Here is a 21,778-nt window from a genome sequence, read left to right on the forward strand (position 1 = left end):
TCTCTGAGAAAGTTGTGAGCCTCTAATGGTTCGCTAATGTTTTGTCAGCGTTTTTATGTTCTCAATTTGTTGAAAAAATAGTTTGAATTTTATGTCCACTGCTATTATATGAAGTTGAAATAGTTTTTTTTAAAAATTTTTTAGTTCACTAGGTTTTTGTGGCTTTTTTAAAATTGCCCTCGAATGACGTTCGAGGCATTTTTTGTAAAGGTGATTGTCGTGCTTGACTGTTTTCGAATTCTGAGCTAGTACTTTCTGGAAAAATCTTTTGCTCGCTTGAGCGGTTGAAGTTGAATTTCGACTTCAAAATTGGGATAAACTGATAATTGCCCAGTGCATTAAGAGTCCGTGCAGTTCTTAGCGTGTAAGTAGGCTCTAAGTGTACGGTCCTCTGAATCTGCTGAGTAAGGCTTGATGAGGCAGAGGGCATAGTTTAAAGAGCAATTGGACCGCCATTTCGACCCCAACTATTGTACCCCTCTCCTCCCTTACCGCCCTGTGCTTTAGATAGCTATAAGCAACAACAAATGCTCGCATGTAATTCGCGATCAATTCGGCCGACGTTTATTTATTTGGCTGTTTTTTTGCTTTTGGTGATGTTTTACTAAATACCAGTTCTTGAAAAGAGCCAATTGTTCTGAAGAACGAGTTCTTCTTAGAAAGTACAAGTTCTTCAATTTTTGGTGGTGTCAGATCTCCGAGTCGTTTGTGGAGCTCTTTCGGCTGTATAATTTGTGACTTCGTCAAACAAAAATTGGATCTATTTTGTATCGTCCAGCAGTGTTTTTTTATGCGCCCCAAATACGATTTGTCGTTATATAGCAGGCTACTAAATAAACAATTCCTGGGCCGGGTAGCGTAAAATTTAGATGCCCACTAAGCGGGGGCGAAAAAGAATTGATCTCAAAAGTTTGTTTTGCTTTTTCTTAGTTCAGAGCTTGTTAAACATTTTGCGTGAAATCTTTTTGGCTTGTATAAGTGAATTTCATTCTCGGCTAATTCTATGCAAAATTCTCTTGAATCGCTGATGCTCAGAAAACAGTCTGCAATCAGCGTATCGAAAAACGATGGCGAAATTTGAATCTGGATTAACCCCCTGAAGACAGCGTTAGATGCCTGTATTTGAACTCTGTTCTAATTGGTCTTCGTTGCCAGGTCTATTATATTTTGTTTTGATACCATTCGCTGTATCCTCTAATTAAGAAACGGAAGTATGCTTAAGTTCAAAATCTGTTCAATATATATATATATATATATATATGTACACACACACACACACACACACACACACACATATATATATATATATATATATATATATATATAATATCGATTAAAATAAATTTGTTTGTTAAATAAATCAGTTTTCATTTCTTTTATTCTTGCAATCACAATCGGGTTGCGGGAATGAATGGCGTCTTTTTGGCAATATTTTTGGTGTTTCTATTTCTTTAACGTCCAGCGATTGAACTTGTGCGAACTTACTCTAAACCATTTCCAAAATTTTACCATTTTTTGTGCCTAATGAAACTATTGGTTCTATTTTCTAGCAAAAACTCATTCGAGTTTGGCTGGATTTTTCAACAGCCAAAAAAATGAAAGACAACAAAATCCTGTTCCTTCCTTCTTTCCTGAATCGGACTCAGGATGTCGAGGTTCGAACCCGGCCTTAGTCTGTTCTGTTGTTTTTGCACCCATAAAGAAAATTTTATCCTACAGCTCCTGAATAAAATTGCCCCGCCTGTCGAGAGCAATTTCTCTGATGTTAGTCCCTTTGTTTCCCTTTACCAATAATGTCGTTAATTAAATCACTATTTTTTCAAATTGATCCTTTTAAAATTGAATGGAGTTTGAGTTACATCATCGTAAGTTATTTAACGAAAAAGCTGCTTGCTGAGTAAATCAAATAGTTATCAAACTTATATGCCCCATGACTGCCGAATCAATTGAGAACGCATTTTGACAGCGAAATATTCCGATATCGATTAAGTAGAAAAATAGATCAAACATTGTCCCTTCAATCGCTTGTCTTCAATGCTGGGAAAATTAGATAAATCTTGTAAATGTTTATCTAATACTATGCCAATTCTCCGGAAACGTAAAATGTACAAAAGGCTGAATTTATTCCGAAAAGGTATGCAAATTTTCACTCATTAACTTCTTGCTGTTCGTAAACAGATGCTATCATCCCCCCAAAATAGATAATCCTTCAAATAGCCGCGGACCGATAGCGAGGCTGTTATTGGTCTAATCGTGGTTTCTCAACTCATCTTCTTCAACATGATTGTTTGCCATAGATTCGGTTTTGCATTGCTCAAAAAAATGTTGCAAACCCAAAGATACGAAATTTCTTTTTTCTATATTTGACCGTAAATGAATGAAATCATTTGATTTAAATAGAAAATAAAGGCAAAATATCTTTAAAAAATTTGTAGTTTATCTCCCTTAGGATAATTTGTCAATGGCTGCAAAGCGAAGTTATTAATTGCTCTCAAACGAAGTTACAATTATATTAGTCCTGTCGGTCTTTTTTATGCGATTTTTCGTTTGACCGATATTTTGTCTGACCCATTTGACTTTTCGTCCTCAAAAAGGGGATAAACAGGTAGCGCCCAGCGGGGATTAAGTGCTCTTAGAGCCTTTCAGCTCAAGCTGTTTTGGAGACTGATACTTATGGTGTGAAGGGCGCTCCTTAGAGGTTGAAGACACCCCAAATATTGCCCCCACCGCGCTGTTGCCCCCACTCCACTGTTGCCCCCCAATCAGCATCCAAGATTTATTTTTAATTGCTCTCAAACGAAGTTTGTAGCAATTATATTAGTCCTGTCGGTCTTTTTTTTTATGCGATTTTTCGCTTGACCAATTTTTCGTCTGACGCTTTTGACTTTTCGTCCTCAAAAACGGGATAAACAGGTAGCGCTCAGCGGGCATTAAGTGCTCTTAGAGCCTTTGAGCTCTGTTTCAGCTCAAACTGTTTTGGAGACTCATACTTATACTTATGGTGTGAAGGGCGGTTCTTAGAGGTTGAAGACACCCCCACTGTTGACCCCCCTCCTATTGCCCCACCCACCCCCCCCCACCGCGCTAATGCCCCCCCCACCCCAGTGATGCCCCCAATCAACCCCTAGTGACCCCACCCCCCTCACATGGCTAGCTACTAACGAACAACCGCTAGCTAAAAACGCAAATTTATACTAATTTTCACAATTTTTTTCAAGATTTTTGAAAATTTTTGTCAGTTTTTTAAGTTTTTTCAGCCCTAGCAGCCCTAGGTGTCGAGAAATCCACTCTAGGATTTGATAATAGGTTATTGAATAGTTTCTAGTGGTAATAGAATGGTTTCAACTTTTCAACACTGCGAATTTTTTGCATTTTTTTGATAAATTTTTCAAATTTTTTCAATGTTTTCGAAAGTTTTTGTCGTTTTTTAGGTTTATCCAGCCTCAAGAGCCAAGGAACTTCCTCGAGGGTATAATAATAGGTTACTATGTAGTTTCTAGAAGTAATGGAATCATTTTCAAGATTTAAACATCACGAATTTTAGCATTTTTTTGACAAAAATTGCTATATTTTAAAAATTTTTTGACATATATTTTCATTATTCAAGATTTTTCAGCCTCAGGGTTCAGACAACTTCCTGAGGGGTTTGATAATACGTTGCTGCATAGTTTCTAGTGGTAATAGAATGTTTTTCAACATTTGAACATCACGATTTTTAGCAATTGTTGGATAAAACTTGAATTTTTTTTTCAAATTTTTCAAAATTTGTCATTATCTAAGTTCTTCCAGCCCCAAGAAACCTCGTATAGGCTTTGATAATAGGTTACTGAAGAATTTTTATTGCGATAGAATAGTTTTGAACTTTTTAATATGACAAATTTTATCGATTTTTTAATTAAACTTATGATTTTTTCAATTTTTTTTGAAATTTTTGTCATTTTATTTGCAGTTTTTGAGTCCTTTTTTGAGTTTAACGATTAATACTGGCCAACGAAGCTTTTTAAGTCTTGCAGATGGGTTACATGACAAAAATCCAGTGGCAAAAATTGTTCTTTGAACATTTTCGTCACTGCGAAATGTGGAAAGTTTTCTTCTGAATTTTGCACTTTCAGTTTTTATATGATTTAGTTACTAACAAGGCTAGAATCTCATGGAAAAAATTTCTAGCTCTCTCTCTTTCTATCTGTGTGTGTGTTGGTTGGCGTTTCTTTCCTTCTCTTTCTCGCTCACGTTTTACCTCGCACTCTCTCTCTCTCTCTCCTTAACTCTTTTGTTGACTTCAGCGGCTGTTTTGTGGCGTGATAATATCGTCTATTACCCTAGCCTCACGCCTCTTCAATCAAGCGAAAGCTAACCTCACTAAACAGTGGTTAGGTGCTGACAACCGCCCGCCGGTCGTTTGAGAGCAATTCGCCCGACGTTAGTCGGTTATGTTTCATTATTCAAGTCTTTCCAGACACTGGGCCAGAAAACCTCCTTAAGGGCTCGATAATAATTTACTGAATTTTTTGCCATGGAATCGTTTTCAACTTTTTAATATCACCAAGTTTAGCAATTTTATGCTGAAACTTGCATTTTTTCAAGTTTTTTATGAAATTTTTGTAGTTTTATGGGTTTCTCCAGCCTCAAGAGCCCAAGAACCTCCTCTAGTGTTTGAAATTAGGTTACTGTATAGTTTCTAGATGTAATCGATTGTTTTTAAAGATTCTAACATCACGAGTTTTCAGCCTTTTTTTTACATAACTTGCAATTTTTTTTCTAATTTTTTGGCTTTTATTGTCATTATTCAGGTTTTTTTAGCCTCAGGGGGTCAGGAAACTTCCATAAGCGTTTGATAATAAGTTACATTTTTGGCTTTGAATTAGTTTTTAACTTTTATCACAAATTTTTGCAATTTATAAATTTTCCAACCTTTTGAATTTTTTTTGTCTTTTTTTAGCTTTCTCCAGCCTTAAGAGCTAAATAACCTCCTCTAAAGTTTGATAATAGATTACAGCATGGTTTCTAGATGTAATGGAATGTTTTTCAAGATTTTAATATCACTGATTTAAGCAATTTTTCTAAAAAATTTTTGCAATTTTAGTATTTTGAATCGTTTTGAATTTTTTTTCCGGTACCAGGGTCCTAGGGACCCCTTCCAAGGTTTGACAATAAGCTGTTGCATAGTTTCTAGCGTTGTTGGAATGGTTATCAATATTTTTGTGACTCCAGCTTTAGCAAATTTAGAAAATTTTATTTTTTTTTCAAATTATCGCAAAATTATTTTCCAAGTTTATGGATCTTTATGAGCCCGTGAAACTATTTACGATTGTTTTTAAGATTGTTTTTTACGATTGTTTTCTTACGATTGTTTTCAAAATTTGGGAATATTTTTGTCCTTTTCTGATTTTTTCTGATCCTTACTGACCAACAAAACTTTTTAGTCTTGCAGATGGGTTACTTGGTAGAATTCCAGAGACAAACGATGGTTTTGGACATTTTTTTCACTGCGAAATCTGGAAACTTTCCTTTTTACTTTTGCAAGTTGCTGAGTCGAATCAAGCCAAAGCTAGCCTCCCTAAGCAGTGGCTAGCTACTGAAGAAGCCAACCGCTCGCTGGTTGTTCGAGAGCAATTCGCTCGATTTAGTCGGTTACGTTTAGTATTTATATTAGTCCTTTGGTCTTTTTTAGCCAAATTTTCGCGTGACTAAGTTTTTGTCTGACCCATTTGAGTTTTTGTCATAAAAGAGTAACTCCCGGAGGGTATCAGGTTTGCTTCGAGCTTTACCAGTCTCTAAGAATGCAGTTCACGAAAACTGTTTTGAGGAGACAATTTAATGGTATGCAGGGCGGCGGTTTTTAATCTCGAAATTTTGACCCCCTCGGTCTCCCCGCCATTCACCTCCCCCTTCCCGTCCCACTCAGCCACCCCTTTCCCCACTCATCTCCCAGTCCACCACCAGCCTCGCCTTCACCTGGCTGTTCGGACTAAAGTTTAAACTATTTCTCATAAGTTTTTTTGATGTAAATGGTTTTGAGTCAACAAGACGCTTGTAGATTGAGGAGGTCTTTAAATTGAATAAACTAGCTAACCTGGTCGAAATAAAGAAAATTGAAAACAACAACAAAAAGCTAAGAAGGACATTAAGACAATGTATCTGCAACTTTGCGGTTGTATAAGTGTTAAGATTGGACTTTTCATTAGCGATGTTAATACTTTCAAGCTTGGACTTTCAAAAGCTTACAGTTGAGCAGTTAAATTTGGCTGAGAAACCTCAATAGTACCCGAAATGTTATCAAGAATGTCTCAGCTACATTATTGGTTTGGATGAGTTCATGCTTAGTTGGTGGATGGTTTTACTCTGGAATTTTTTAAACGAAGGACGTGTTTTCGTGTTTGCAGGGAACGCACACGGGTCTGGTTGAGATGCTTGAGGTTTCTTCCCCTAAATCTGTAGTCAATGGAGTATTCGAGATCCAGTACTTTGGACCCAAACAAGTCTTGGTGCGGAACACTAAAAAGAATACGAGATGCGTCCTGAGATCACAGTACAATTATCCTGTTAGTTTTATCAGAATCTTTCTGGACTGTCCGATGACATTTATGTATAGCCTTTCTCGTCATATTGAATTTCTAAACACCTTCATTGCTGATTTATTTAAGAATAAATTTAAAATTTGCATTCACGAAGAACGTAAAAAAAGAAAATTTACTACATTTTTTATGTAATAGCGTTCGAGGGTAGTAAAATTTTGGTAGTTCAGATTTCAAACGTGAGCATCTGAAATTCTTTGCGTCTGCCTTACTGATTAATAATTATTTAGATAATAGTTATTATTTTTATTGACTCAGCGAAACTTTTGATATAAAGAAATAATAACTATGATTATCAAATTTCTGAATGCGCAGTTATAGTAATTATGTTTAGATTACGGAAGCCAACCACTGAAATTGTTTTTCCCTAATGATTAAAACGAAACTTAAGATGTCGCTTCTGATGCTTTTATTTTTAACTACTGTCAGGATTTATAAATATTATAAACAAAACGCAAGATAAATATAGCATAAAAACTGCTATTATACTATCAGTGTTAAGAATGATGAGGGTTCATGAATATAGTGTAATTAGATAACGAAGGTGAACGTATGTGGAGGGAAGTCATCTGATGTGAACATAGCTGGCAATGCACTCACTTCTGACAAGCGCAATCGCTACTTAGTGGCTTACACTAGTGACACTCTGCTGATTGCTGACTTCCTAGATGGGAGGATGAGTGAAGTCCAGTGGACCAGTGGGGGCAATGAGAAGTTCTACTTCGAGATCGAAAAGGTGCCAGATTTTGAAATTTGAAGTTTTCGACCTTTCTCAATTGTCTCACAATTTTTCGACTCAAAAACATGCGAAAAAAGATGAAGTTTCAAACTCATTTAATTGTAATACTTTGCACCAGAAGGCTGCGTACACCTGCAGATTTTTAAAATGATTTGCTTCACTTGATAGTCGTGTTAGCAACTTAATATTTTTAATGCGAACTGAGCAATTTAGTTTAGGATCTTGTAGATTTTTCCTTCGTTTTAAAAATTACTTTTGACTATTCATCAACGCATCTCTTTATCTGTTGATATCTTACATATTAAGTACGCAGAAAGAAAACAAATAGTTTGTTATGTTCTAAATTCATCTTGGATTGTTTGTCCTCTAAGAGAAAGATTCTCAACCTACAAAAATTTGCAGCGGGGTAGATTGATGCTTTAATTTAAACTGCTGTTTAAAATAGAACCGAACTGCATGTTAGCGTTCGACAAGACGTAAAGTTAGTATATATAAAAGTTTCAAAAAATTTAAAATTAAATCGAGGCTCTAAAGTGATCAGATGGTATTATCGCTTTTTTAGAGCAGACCCGGGTTTATTGTTGACATAACGTGTGTCAATTGTTTTTAGGTTTGTGTGATCTTCAATGCTGGTGAGATGTCATTGGTGGAGTATGGGAACAACGAGTTCCTGGGAACAGTCAGAACTGAATTCACAAATCCACACCAGTTCAGGTTTTACTCTCTCTCAGTCACTTGTCATCTTGGCATGCAGTTGTTTTAATAGAATTGTCAGTAGGTTTTGATCTGAGTGCTGTTATATTTCTGAGCTGTTACAAACTTAATAACTTTGAGAAATTTCAGTCCTTCATGATTGGTCGAATAATAGCCAAGATTGCAATAGTAGTTTTTATGAGATTCTGTCAACCGCCTTACATATACCTTTTCTGAAGTGTTTGGAAACTTTGAAATTATACCTTGAAATGTTTGGAAAGTGTCAGTGGAACCAGTTGGCTGTAATGCTTCAAACTCGAATTTTGCATCCAAGATATTAGATTGAGATAAAATATGTAAAGAGAAGCATCACTTTATCATCCTAAGCAAAAGTTGACAAGTTACACTTTCTACTGATTAAGATGTCGAAAGTTTTATAGATCTTACATTGAAGTTTGAAATTTTGGTACTAACAAGGGCCCTCTTTTGTTTTAGTGTGAGAATCAATGAGCGGACAGTTGCTGGATCTGACAACCACGACAACAAGAAACTCGCTTATCTAGTTGACTTAAAGACTATTGAAATTGGTAGGTATCTGTCCTCAGTCGTAGCTATAGAACCTCTTTGACCTTGAAACCGAAACATTAGCATGACAATAAAAATCAGTTCACTGGAGGAGACTGTATCAAGTTCACGGGTGATAGGTTTTAGTATCGCTGACTGAAAATAGAAAATCTGACAACATTCTTGTAGCTTTGAACTGTTTCTGTTGCAGTTGATTTAATGGGCGAAGCTTCAACTGTGCGATGCCAACATGCTAGCAAGATAAAGTGGTTGGAACTCAACGAAACTGGGAGGAAGTTGCTTTTCCGAGACGTCAAATACAAGGTTTGTTGCTCAACTGTCACATGGATTTTCTGACAGCAATGCTCTATAAATCTAACTGGCTGCCACGAAAAAATATAGCGAAAGTCTTGTCAAACTTGCATAAGGTTAATGCTTCTCAGTTTATGATGTGGTTTTCTTTGTAAACACTACAAAGTGAGAAACAGCAAGTTGTTTTCTCATCTGTGTTGTTTACAACAATTTTTTGAATTCAGTTCTTGTTTAGCTCCGTAGTGAGCGGATGCTAGGAGGCATTTTGCCTATTCCAGTACCGTTTCAGAGCTGTTCAATGTCAATCTTTATAATTGTTTACGCTCCAAATAGTATTTTGATAGAACTTGTCACATGAAATCAATTAGCCAAATTTAGTCTAGCGAAGCAGGGAATTTTTCATCTAGAAAAACCAAATTTTAATTTTACTTACAAAGTTGTTCACTAAAGAAAGCGGGAAAAACGAAGCTTTAAACCCCAGCTGGCTGCCGAAGCCAATTGCTCGCGGGTCTTTTGAGAGCAGATCGCCCGACGTTAGTCGGTTATATTTCATTTCCGACTTTTGGTAAAACGTTTACTGGTTTTAAAAAGTCGGCTATAATTTTTTCTGTAAATTTAACCAAAACAATTTTTCAATATAGCTGAGAGTTCTCACAATCCCTTATAGTTTTAATAATATCTCAGATTTCGCTAGAGAGTTATAGAGCATTTGAGTTCAAATCGATATGCGTATTTTCTTGTTTTTTTTTGGCTATCTCCAACATGTGATATTGTTGTTTATTATTGCTGCGAAGCTGTATGTTGAGCGGAGCTATGTTGTGGTGCTCTTGGTTTTTTAAAGAATTGGATTGTATTTTTGCTGTCTTTTTTTGTAAGATTTTTCACACGTTTTTCATGAGTGACCTTTCAAAACCGCATATCCATGTAAGGCCCAGTGGGCATTGAGTTTCATTAGAGTCACGAAGCCGGCTTTAATAGTCCTTCAAGTGTTTTTAGCGGTGCAGCTGCTGGGAATGCCTTAATTCAAGGTTAAGAGGCCATTTTTAGGAGTTTTCGAGCCCAGTTTTCGAGCGCATTTTTTCGCGTTTTTGTCAATTTGTGTTTTTGTTTTGGTTAATCTTGAATTGACGCTTTTCAAAGTTGATAAAGGTCTAATGCACGATATAATTACTTTATGGCCATTTCATTAGCTATAGGTTTCGGTAGTGCAAACAATCACAAAGAATTTTATTTTTTCATTTTTTATCACGTTTTTTTGAAAAGTTTCCGCCTCAAAGGCCTTAAAACCTCTTTGAGGGTTTGACAATAATTTTTTTTTGCATAGTTTTTCAACTTTTTATAATCACAAATTTCAGCTGTTTTTTGATAAAAATTTGCAATTTTGAAATTTTGCGGATTTTGAATATTGTTCTTGTCTCAGTGGTCAGGTAACCTACTCTAGGGTTCGCTAGTTTGTTTTTGCATAGTTGCTGGGGACAAAGGAATGGTTTTCAGTTTTTCAACATCGCAAATTTTTGCAATTTTTTTTATAAAATTTGTACTTTTCAAAATTTCTGAAAAAATTTTAATCCTTTGTCTCACTAGTTTATCGATCTTTATGAGCCTCATGCAAATTTTTAAGGCTTGAAATTGGCTGACTTAGTTGCCTACGGAGAGAATGAAATGGTTCTGAAAAATCTAATATCTAAAATTTTTTCAGCATTTCATTAAAAACTGCATTTTTTTCAAAATTTTTTGATATTTAAGTCATTTTCGATGTTTATCAGTCGTTACCGTCCAATGGACTATGGAACCTTTTTAAGTGTTGCAGATAGGCTACTGGATAGATTTCAGAAAAAAAAATTGTTTTGAAATTTTAAATTTTGCATTTTTCATTTTTTGGATTATTAGTTTTGTTTCTCAATTTTTGCTAGCTTTAAATTTTGCATTTTTCATTTTTTTGGATTTATTAGTTTTGTTTCTCAATTTTTGCTAGCTTTATTGGCCAATAAACCTCTTTTTGTTTTGCGTTTGTTCACACAGCAAAGCTGGGAAGGTCGAATTTTCTGAATGACTTTTTTCTCTCACTAACGGCATTTGCGCGCCTGACGTCATTTCTCACTCTCTCTAGCAAAATTTTAAGGTTATTTGCTTGATTAGATTTTGACCATATGTGACTTACCTCACTCAATAAAATGACTCTTGCACTTTAAAACTTAAGTTTGAATTAGTTTAAGGACAAAGGAATTCATATGTGTAATAAAGGTCCCTAATGAAAAGGTATCTGTGCTATGAATTTTAACAAGCGTTATTAATTTATCGCTGATTGTTTACATAGCTTTTGAGCGGCATCGATAACTTTTTCAACTTTTGTCTATCGGTTTCTATCTCTATTATACCGCAGTTATGTCTATTCTTTCTCAGCTATTCCGGCAATCTGTCGGCGATAATCTAACTGTTAAGAAGGTGTTAGTTGTTTCGGTGGAGTGTTCCAAAATGTGGAGTATGTCGTTCCAAAATTTAAATTTTGTTTTCCGATCTACAAGATCTTACTTCCTTTTTCAACCATCCATCAAGAAAAGGCATGGACTGCATCTAAAGAAAGTAAGCTCCGAAATTCGTCAACTTACTAGCAGATTTTATGACTTGAAAATTTTACGATATCTGTGGAATTTGTTTCCGATCGCTCTTTTGCTGGAAACGCAGAGCCCTTAATTCATTGTCTTGGAAACGCAGGGCGTTGGTTAGGTGCAGCCTTTATATATAGAACGCTTTTTTTAATTCATTTTAGTTATACCTTTTGGACGTGAAGAGTGAGGAGAAGGTGACAATGTTGGACTTGTGTCAGTTTGTACAGTGGGTTCCTCAGAGTGACGTCATAGTGGCACAGAACAGGGAGTTCCTCTGTGTCTGGTACAACATCGACTCACCAGACAAAGTGTCTATGTTTCCCATTAAGGTATTTGTTTGTTTGCTTGCTCTGGACCAACATTATTCACTCGATGCTTCAACTTCTGGTCACGCTTAGGGAGAAGTGCGGGAGGTGCTGCGCGAATTAGTTCGGGAAACGGATGGTCGGGAGAGGGTCCAAACACGGGTACTGGTGGATGAGAAACTAGACATGGCTGAGTATCTTCTGGATTCAGATCTTATTGCATTTGGAGCTGCTGTTGAATCGGGCCAGTTGACAGCGTACGTTTTATCAGCTTATTATTTTTAATAGCCGCACAGCGATAGCTGAGGCTATTATTGGCCTTCTCTTGGTTTTTTTACGACTCGAAGAGGAGTATTGGTTTTCTTAAGGTTTTTTTTTTACCGGAAGTACTATTCGTTCAGACGATGTTTTGACCTAAAAGCGAAAGCGAGTAAAATTGCAGTGTGAACTAATTTTTTCTGAGCGAGAGAAGTTTTTTGATCATGCGCTGCGTTTAGTGAATGACTTTTTGACATTGAAAAGTAGTTTTTGACTGAATGGCACATATAGATAACCGTTTTTAGCCGTTTTTTCGTCTAAGTGGCCTATTTTTTTTTGCTTGTAATTTGGTTTTTTGTTGAAATAATTTTTAATCGATGCTATGTTGAAATGTAAACCCGGGAAATTGTTAGCACAGTATTTTGCATAGCCTGAAATTGCGTTTCAAATGCGAAATTGGCACATATTTCTTGATTTTTTAGTTAATTTTTGGCTTTTTTTCTATTAATTTCTTCATTTTTGGATCTTTTAGCTGTTTTTTGTCAAAAATCAGTTAATATGGCAACTTCCCTTTGATAATTCATATACTCAATGCCTCTTTCTACCTCGATGTAATTTTGTTTCATAAAATTGTACATTTGCTAATCCGATTTTCGTAGTTTTTTGCAATTTTTTTTCAGTTTTTTGTTTGTATTTTGCTTTTAATTACTAGAAATAGTATTTTGGGGAAGATGAGGGACTTTAATTTCGTTTCAATAAAAATTCAATCATTTTTTGGAGTTAAGTTTTGGAAAAAAACAGATAAATTTTTTTCATAAATGCAGTCTTAAATATTTTTTGACCACTTTTTTGCAAAATGTTTCATTGTTTCGTATGTCTGAATTCTGCTTTTTCTTGTTTTATTCTGTTCAGCAAGCTGGATTTTTGTCTCGAATGACTCGTTGTCTTTTCTATATCTCGAATGCTGATCAATGAAATGTACTCGTTTTTCTTGATTTTTTTAAATTTGATTTTTAACTTTCAAAAATCAAGAATTGGTCTTTTCGTTACGGTGTTCCTAACATTGTGTCCATATTCTTCACATTGTCGTTTGTATCATTCTAGTTTTGTCCTGGCACCTACTTTTGTTTTCGTTATATTGATTTTTTCAGTTGTTAAAAAATTGAATGAATTCAGCTTTTTCTTAGATCTTGGTTTCTTCGGTTTGCAATTGATTTAATTCAAAATAAGGCAGTACTGGGAGTTTGCTAGAAAGTCTTTTCCAACATTTCGACTTATTACTATTCATTGCAATTTTATTCCGGGCTGGGTATTGTTTTTAGACGATTGTTTGCCTTTGAATATTATTCTGTTGCTTTTGTTTTTCTATGATTAATTTAATTTTTGAATTAGTATGAAATCTTGTTGTCTAGCATATATACAACAAGGAAGAATCATCTATTGTTTTTGTCTTAATTGCCGTGATTAGAAATCTAATTGTAGTGGTTCTCTGATTTTTAAGTTTGAGCACTCTTTTTTGAATAATTTTGACTTTCCTGTCTTGTTTGAAAAGTTTTTATCTGCCGTTTGCTTTCGCGATCTTTTTGAGATTAGAATCATTAATTATCTGAGGGCAACTGATGGCCCTGTCAGCTTTGTCAGGCTATCAGTTTTTTGACCATCCTAAATATTTCAGACTTTTTTAACGTTACCAAAGGTTTTCAATAATAAAATTTTGCTGCATTTTCTTTCTCTTGGTGACAGTGGTTTAAATTTCACCGATTTTTAGATCAGACCCGCGGAGGTAATGAGTTAATGGTTTAATACAAAAGGTAATGGCTTCAGCTTTTTGTGAAGTTGTGGTGCTTCGAGTCGCTTCCGGAATTCTTCCGGCTATTACGACTCGAAGAGGAGTATTGGTTTTCTTAAGGTTTTTTTTTTTACCGGAAGTACTATTCGTTCAGACGATGTTTTGACCTAAAAGCGAAAGCGAGTAAAATTGCAGTGTGAACTAATTTTTTCTGAGCGAGAGAAGTTTTTTGATCATGCGCTGCGTTTAGTGAATGACTTTTTGACATTGAAAAGTAGTTTTTGACTGAATGGCACATATAGATAACCGTTTTTAGCCGTTTTTTCGTCTAAGTGGCCTATTTTTTTTTGCTTGTAATTTGGTTTTTTGTTGAAATATTTTTTAATCGATGCTATGTTGAAATGTAAACCCGGGAAATTGTTAGCACAGTATTTTGCATAGCCTGAAATTGCGTTTCAAATGCGAAATTGGCACATATTTCTTGATTTTTTAGTTAATTTTTGGCTTTATTTCTATTAATTTCTTCATTTTTGGATCTTTTAGCTGTTTTTTGTCAAAAATCAGTTAATATGACAACTTCCCTTTGATAATTCATATACTCAATGCCTCTTTCTACCTCGATGTAATTTTGTTTCATAAAATTGTACATTTGCTAATCCGATTTTCGTAGTTTTTTGCAATTTTTTTTCAGTTTTTTGTTTGTATTTTGCTTTTAATTACTAGAAATAGTATTTTGGGGAAGATGAGGGACTTTAATTTTGTTTCAATAAAAATTCAATCATTTTTTGGAGTTAAGTTTTGGAAAAAAACATAAATTTTTTTCATAAATGCAGTCTTAAATATTTTTTGACCACTTTTTTGCAAAATGTTTCATTGTTTCGTATGTCTGAATTCTGCTTTTTCTTGTTTTATTCTGTTCAGCAAGCTGGATTTTTGTCTCGAATGACTCGTTGTCTTTTCTATGTCTCGAATGCTGATCAATGAAATGTACTCGTTTTTCTTGATTTTTTTAAATTTGATTTTTAACTTTCAAAAATCAAGAATTGGTCTTTTCGTTACGGTGTTCCTAACATTGTGTCCATATTCTTCACATTGTCGTTTGTATCATTCTAGTTTTGTCCTGGCACCTACTTTTGTTTTCGTTATATTGATTTTTTCAGTTGTTAAAAAATTGAATGAATTCAGCTTTTTCTTAGATCTTGGTTTCTTCGGTTTGCAATTGATTTAATTCAAAATAAGGCAGTACTGGGAGTTTGCTAGAAAGTCTTTTCCAACATTTCGACTTATTACTATTCATTGCAATTTTATTCCGGGCTGGGTATTGTTTTTAGACGATTGTTTGCCTTTGAATATTATTCTGTTGCTTTTGTTTTTCTATGATTAATTTAATTTTTGAATTAGTATGAAATCTTGTTGTCTAGCATATATACAACAAGGAAGAATCATCTATTGTTTTTGTCTTAATTGCCGTGATTAGAAATCTAATTGTAGTGGTTCTCTGATTTTTAAGTTTGAGCACTCTTTTTTGAATAATTTTGACTTTCCTGTCTTGTTTGAAAAGTTTTTATCTGCCGTTTGCTTTCGCGATCTTTTTGAGATTAGAATCATTAATTATCTGAGGGCAACTGATGGCCCTGTCAGCTTTGTCAGGCTATCAGTTTTTTGACCATCCTAAATATTTCAGACTTTTTTAACGTTACCAAAGGTTTTCAATAATAAAATTTTGCTGCATTTTCTTTCTCTTGGTGACAGTGGTTTAAATTTCACCGATTTTTAGATCAGACCCGCGGAGGTAATGAGTTAATGGTTTAATACAGAAGGTAATGGCTTCAGCTTTTTGTGAAGTTGTGGTGCTTCGAGTCGCTTCCGGAATTCTTCCGGCTATGTTTTTATTTCGTCGTCATGATTTTTGTTACGACCATATGACGTCACAGCCACTTTTTGTTCATTCGTTCATGCAATTTCAACTGAATTGCATGTGTGACGTCATTTTTCGCTCTTAGTGGAGCGAGTTTTTTTTGTTCATGCGCGTGATTTAATTTTTGGTCACACTTGACTTACCTCACTCTCAAAAATGACTTCCTCAATTTGAAATTGACTTTTATTTACTTTAATTCAAAGAGATAAGGTCAAATGGGTGTGTGTCACTCTAAATGAAGGTTATTTGAGATCAGCTAATAGAGGCAGCCAGAACTTATACAGATTTTTAATCAAAATATAACAGATCAACCTTCAATGAAAAGACAAAATTTTTTTGGTCTGTCTTTTTTACTGTTTTTAGACTGCCGATCTACGAATCTACTGCGGCTATTTTCTGGCAATCTGCCAGCTATTAATAGCCGCACAGCGATAGCTGAGGCTATTATTGGCCTTCTCTTGGTTTTCTTTTTAATTCGTCGTCATGATTTTTGTTACGACCATATGACGTCACAGCCACTTTTTGTTCATTCGTTCATGCAATTTCAACTGAATTGCATGTGTGACGTCATTTTTCGCTCTTAGTGGAGCGAGTTTTTTGTTCATGCGCGTGATTTAATTTTTGGTCACACTTGACTTACCTCAATCTCAAAAATGACTTCCTCAATTTGAAATTGACTTTTATTTACTTTAATTCAAAGAGATAAGGTCAAATGGGTGTGTGTCACTCTAAATGAAGGTTATTTGAGATCAGCTAATAGAGGCAGCCAGAACTTATACAGATTTTTAATCAAAATATAACAGATCAACCTTCAATGAAAAGACAAAATTTTTTTGTTCTGTCTTTTTTACTGTTTTTAGACTGCCGATCTACGAATCTACTGCGGCTATTTTCTGGCAATCTGCCAGCTATGTTAAACTATTCTTCGTTATTCTATAATTTTTATTTCCGCTCAAACTAAGCTGATAGCAATTTTCTGGGTTCTTGTCGTTTTTCTGTGCGACGTGTCTGGCTTACGAAGATTGAAGGTCATTAATTTAACTCTATTCAACAATTAGTAGCTAATGTGTTTTTCAACAGCTACTTAAGCGGTGCAAAATTCCGTTATGAGAAGGGAAAGAAAATTGAAACTGAACAACATAATCGATAAATAAAGCACCATTTGCAATGAGCTCAAACTGACAAAAACGCAAAAGGTATTTACCCTGGTTTTAATTGAAAATGATGGAAGATTACTTCAGCAAGGTTATAATGTCATGAAGAGAGAAGAGAGAGGATTAATTTCTCCTCTTCAAACAATATCATCAATTTAAATATGAATACATACTACAATTAGGGAGAGGGTAGACAAACGGGGTCGTAAAACCCATCTAGAATCTGCCCCGTGTTAAAAGATGGTAATTTTGTAAACTTTATTCTGAAATATAATAAATAATAAGAAAAATAATAAAAATCCCCTTTCTCTCACCTTTTACGATTTTACGGATGAAAAGGTTAGGCTGCCATAATTTTTGTCAAAAATATTTGTTCATCGTCTAATTGTTGCTCAAATAGTTAACCGTTTTCTCCCGATGTCTTGTTACTTATGACTGGCCCTGATGTTAGCGCTCAAGAATTGAGAAAAATTTCCCTGTTTAGTGCGATGAATTATCTGGAGAATCTGGACGCTACCCCAGAGACTGCAGCTCATTGGAGAACACTGGCCAAACTCAGTCTAGATCAGCTGCGCATTCCCATTGCACAGAGGTGTTACGCAGAGTTAGGGGATATTGCCAAGGCCAGATACCTCAAGGTGGGTTGAACAGATCTCAACCAAACAGCCGAAAAATGAATTTATCGACTAAAAGAAAAAGTTAATTTGGCCATTGGTACATTTGGTCTTAGTTACATTTGGCTATTTCAAACGGCTGAACGAAGTTCGGGCTCTTTCATGCTATAATTCTGCACAAAACTATAGATTTCTTTTATAGCGTAACCACTTTAATGGAGATAAATAGATTATAGCTTCACTGAGCGAACGACTATTATTCGCATCTAAATAATTATTTGCCCGCTCCTTTTCTTACAGTTTGGATAGTGTAAGCCTTTTTACAACTTGTAGAGGAGCTTTGGCGCCGCGTTTATCTTGCCACTCGAGGAGCCGGTTTGGTTTACTCGGAGAGGCGTTATTATTCTCCGGTTTTTAATAGACGCCCTCATCTTGCAGAAGGCTATTATTGCGCTCCTTTCTTTGCAATTCAAAGAATTTGAATTGTATTGGGTTGCTGTCTTTGTATAGACTTGAAGAGGAGTACAGGTCGAGCGTCTTTTTTCGATAATTTTTCGGAGTGTAAAACAGGATTTATGTAAATGTCAATGCCGCACGTTGGAAACTAAGCGTCAACGTCAAACGGCTGACCGATTTGTAGAGAAAAGAGAAGAGAGCGATTTTCTCTTCATGTCGCTTTTTTCAGAGCGAGAGTATTAGTTGTAAAAAAAACGAGCGAATTTTTTTAAATCACTTGCGGCTTTTTCTGAGCAGATTTTTAGTTCTACTTTACTTTTTTTGGGCAACGTGGTTTTTCTGATCCCTCGTAACAAGTCAATGTAGGTTGAAGAGCATATTTGGACTTCTCATTTATATATTAGAGTTTTATTAATAGCCGCCGTCAGCCTCTCAGCGGCTATTATTTAATCACTCTCCTTTAATTGGCTTTACCTTTTGATCACGTTTTTGCTTTACATAACGGCATTAGGTTATCAAGGTTCATTAGAACGAATGTGAGCATACATTATTATTAAGCTGAATATCTTTCAGTTTAGGAGCTTAAAATCGAACTGAAACTGTTAACCGATTATGTACACTTTTTTTGAAACTAAGTATGTCAATTTATATCTTCTTTTTTTGTTTTAATCCTAATGCGCGTCAATGGCGGCTATTTTCCGGCGATTGGCCAGCTCTGTTAAGCAATGTTGAATGATTTTGTTATTTAGCTGTTTTACACGCTTTTTTAAAACGGTTTTTGTACTCTATTTCATTATTTAGTGACTAGGTTAATTTTTTTGAAATTAACTCTTTTTTGTGAGAAAAATGTGTTTGAATAGAAACTCGCTTTCTCACTGGTGGGTTTTTGTTCACATGCGGCATTTTGACATTGATTTTTATTATTTTTTTAAAATATTTAATCTGATTATTTTCTAAATGGTTTTCCTAATCCAATCATAGTCCATTCTAGGTCAAGATTTTTAGTCATTGAAAATTCTTCGAAGTGTGTCAGGACTTGTCCTGTATTTTTTTATGTCGTTGAATAAAACTTTGTTTTATGTTACCTCATTTTGCCGCTCTTTACGTGAAATCTTTCTGATTTCTCTAGACTAGTTTCATCCTTCTCTCATTCTGCTCAGAAACAGCAAATGCTCAGGAAATCAATCTAATATGAACGGCGTCATAAAAAGGAAATCAGGAACTGAAATGACACGTAGAGCGCCTTTATTTTGTGTCAAACGAAACTATATTGTTTGAGGAAGTAAGTCTCTTTTGTGTTTAATTTCTTCAATTGAATTGATTTGATTAATTTGTTTTCCTGATTTTCCGTGATATAAATTTGGCTCTCGTTTACAAATCTCAGCAGCTGAACTCAAGTAGTAGCGGTTCATTAAAAAAAGTCAACTGAATAGTGCGTCGAATTTGGCCATTTTTTTTATTTTTTGAACCTCCTTGGCGATTTTAGTCCCCTCACGGAAGCAGGCTGCAATAGATTAGAGCTCCCACTAGTCGTTCGAGAGCAACTCTTCCGACGTTGTTCGGTTGTTTTACAATGTCAATGAATATTCTGTGAATGCCGGAGTGAATGCCTGTGAAGCTCAGGGTTTCTGCTGCTTTTTACCTTTTAATTAATTTTTCCTAAGATGTTTAATTGCTGAGAAGGTGTATTTTTTTCTGCAAAATTTTTGGTTGAGTGTTCTTGTTCTGGAACATTTTAACCTTTCCACTTTTTGAGTGATCTCAATTGTTCTCAATCTGAATTGTTCTCACTCTAAAATAACAGTGATTCTAAGACAGGAAACCACAATTCAACTCTAGGCTGCTGCCCGTGAAATAATTGCCCCGCCTGTTTATGTTTATTATAGCTGCGAAGCTGTAAGCTGAGCGTAGCTATATTGCGGTGCTCTTGGTTTTTTTTTGTTTCGTCGTCTGACGCTCTTTTTTCGTTTTACATTTGTTCACACAGCAAAGCTGAAAAAGTCAAATATTCTGAATGACTTCTTCCTCTCACTAACAGCATTTGCGCGCGTGACGTCATTTCTCACTCGAATTAGCGGAGGTTTTTAGGTTATTTGCGTGATTAGATTTTGATCATACTTGACTTACCTCACTCAATAAAATGACTTCTGCATTTTAAAACTTGAGTTTAATTTGAATTTGTTTCAGGTCAAAGGAACTCATATGTGCAGTAAAGGTCCCTAATAAGAGGATTCTGTGGAATGAATGTAACAAGCTTTATTAATTAATCGCTGAAAGTGTTTTAGCCTAGTTTTTTGAGCGGAGTCGATTTTTTTTCAATTTAGATCTGTATCTGTTTCTATCTCTATTATATGGCACGCAGGTCTATTCTTTCGCAGCTATTCCGGCAATCTGCCGGCTATGTTGTTTAAATAATGGTAGTATGTTTAAGTTAGGTTTAAATAATAAGGCAATTAAGAGTGCTGATTTCATTGATGCTGCGAAAGAGCGAGAGGTTAGAGTTGTGAACATTTTTATTCAATTTTTAACAGTGAGTGTAACATATTTTTCGATATTTTTTTCTAAATAGCGTTTAGAGAACATGTCTAGGTTATTCGTTGCCCAGTACCTGAGCTTTTGGGTTTTCGATCAGTTGCTTTTGATTTTGGACACATTAGGTTTTCAGTGATTTTCATTAAAAGCAACCGAATTTCTTGTTTTTTTTAAAAAAAAAATTCCGGTGTCTATTATGAGTTTTGTCTGTTATTCTCCTATAAGGACGCTTTCAACTCGGTGTGGAAAACTGACCGCAAAAACTTTTTAACAAAGTGTCAATAAGCTCAAAAATATTTTCCATATAAATAATTTTTTGTTTTATTCTATTCTACTTGACTCTTTAGGACTATCAAATTTTGAGCTAGTTTCCAGCATTTATGTTTTACTGCAGTTGTTTAATTGCTCTCAAACGAAGTTTGTAGCAATTATATTAGTCCTGTTGGTCTTTTTCTTATGCGATTTTTCGCTTGACCGATTTTTCGTCTGACGCTTTTGACTTTTTGTCCTCAAAAACGGGATAAACAGGTAGCGCCCAGCGGGCATTAAGTGCTCTTAGAGCCTTTCTGCTCTGTTTCAGCTCAAACTGTTTTGGAGACTTATACTTACACTTATGGTGTGAAGGGCGGTTCTGAGAGGTTGAGAACCCCCCCCCCCCCCCCATTGACCCCCCCCCCGTGGCTAGCTACTGACGAAGCCAACCGCTCGCCGGTCGTTTGAGAGCAATTCGCCCGACGTTAGTCGGTTATGTTTAATGTTTTTGATTGTGATATAGTTTTCTAATTATGGTTTAGTTATAGTTTAGTCTTTTAAATTATAGTTCAGTCTTTTCATTGTTTGCTGTATTTTGTTAATTCGCTTGCAGCTTTGTTTATTTATAGCTTAATCTAGCTTTGAAAACCTTATCGAGAGCTTAAGTGTGTCTAGGTATAATTATTAATTGGTCTCAAACAAAGTTAGTAGCAATTATATTGTTCATGTGGTCCTTTTTCGCTTGACTGATTTTTCGTCTGACCTATTTGACTTTCGCCCTCAAAAACGCGATAGACAGGTAGCGCTCGGAGGGCATTAAATTGCTGAGCGGATCTGTTAGAGCCTTCCGCCTAACTAGTTTCTAAATATCCGATTCACCAAAACTGTTTTGAGGAGACAATTTCAGGGTGTGAGGGAGCGATTCTTAGTCTTAAAAGTTCTGACCCCCACCCTCAGTCACCCCACTCCCAAATCGCTTTACCGTGGATTTAAGTGTACGTATGTGCT

General features: G+C 35.3%; 1 protein-coding gene across 3 annotated transcripts in view; it reads left to right on the top strand.

Annotated features, from left to right (window-relative positions):
• Window positions 1-21,778, top strand: part of LOC142352008 (intraflagellar transport protein 172 homolog) — a 126,754-nt gene that overhangs the window by 24,968 nt on the left and 80,008 nt on the right. For all 3 annotated transcript variants that reach the window (XM_075404331.1, XM_075404332.1, XM_075404333.1), the window contains exons 9-16: window positions 6,384-6,542; window positions 7,111-7,311; window positions 7,925-8,028; window positions 8,503-8,594; window positions 8,783-8,895; window positions 11,654-11,821; window positions 11,891-12,054; window positions 17,401-17,554. In XM_075404331.1, the coding sequence (XP_075260446.1) occupies window positions 6,384-6,542; window positions 7,111-7,311; window positions 7,925-8,028; window positions 8,503-8,594; window positions 8,783-8,895; window positions 11,654-11,821; window positions 11,891-12,054; window positions 17,401-17,554 (1,155 nt within the window). The remainder of the gene's footprint in view (window positions 1-6,383; window positions 6,543-7,110; window positions 7,312-7,924; window positions 8,029-8,502; window positions 8,595-8,782; window positions 8,896-11,653; window positions 11,822-11,890; window positions 12,055-17,400; window positions 17,555-21,778) is intronic.

This window comes from Convolutriloba macropyga, chromosome 13 (genome assembly GCF_964194025.1).
Source record: "Convolutriloba macropyga chromosome 13, txConMacr16.3, whole genome shotgun sequence".
Classification (NCBI taxonomy): Eukaryota; Metazoa; Xenacoelomorpha; order Acoela; family Convolutidae; genus Convolutriloba; species Convolutriloba macropyga.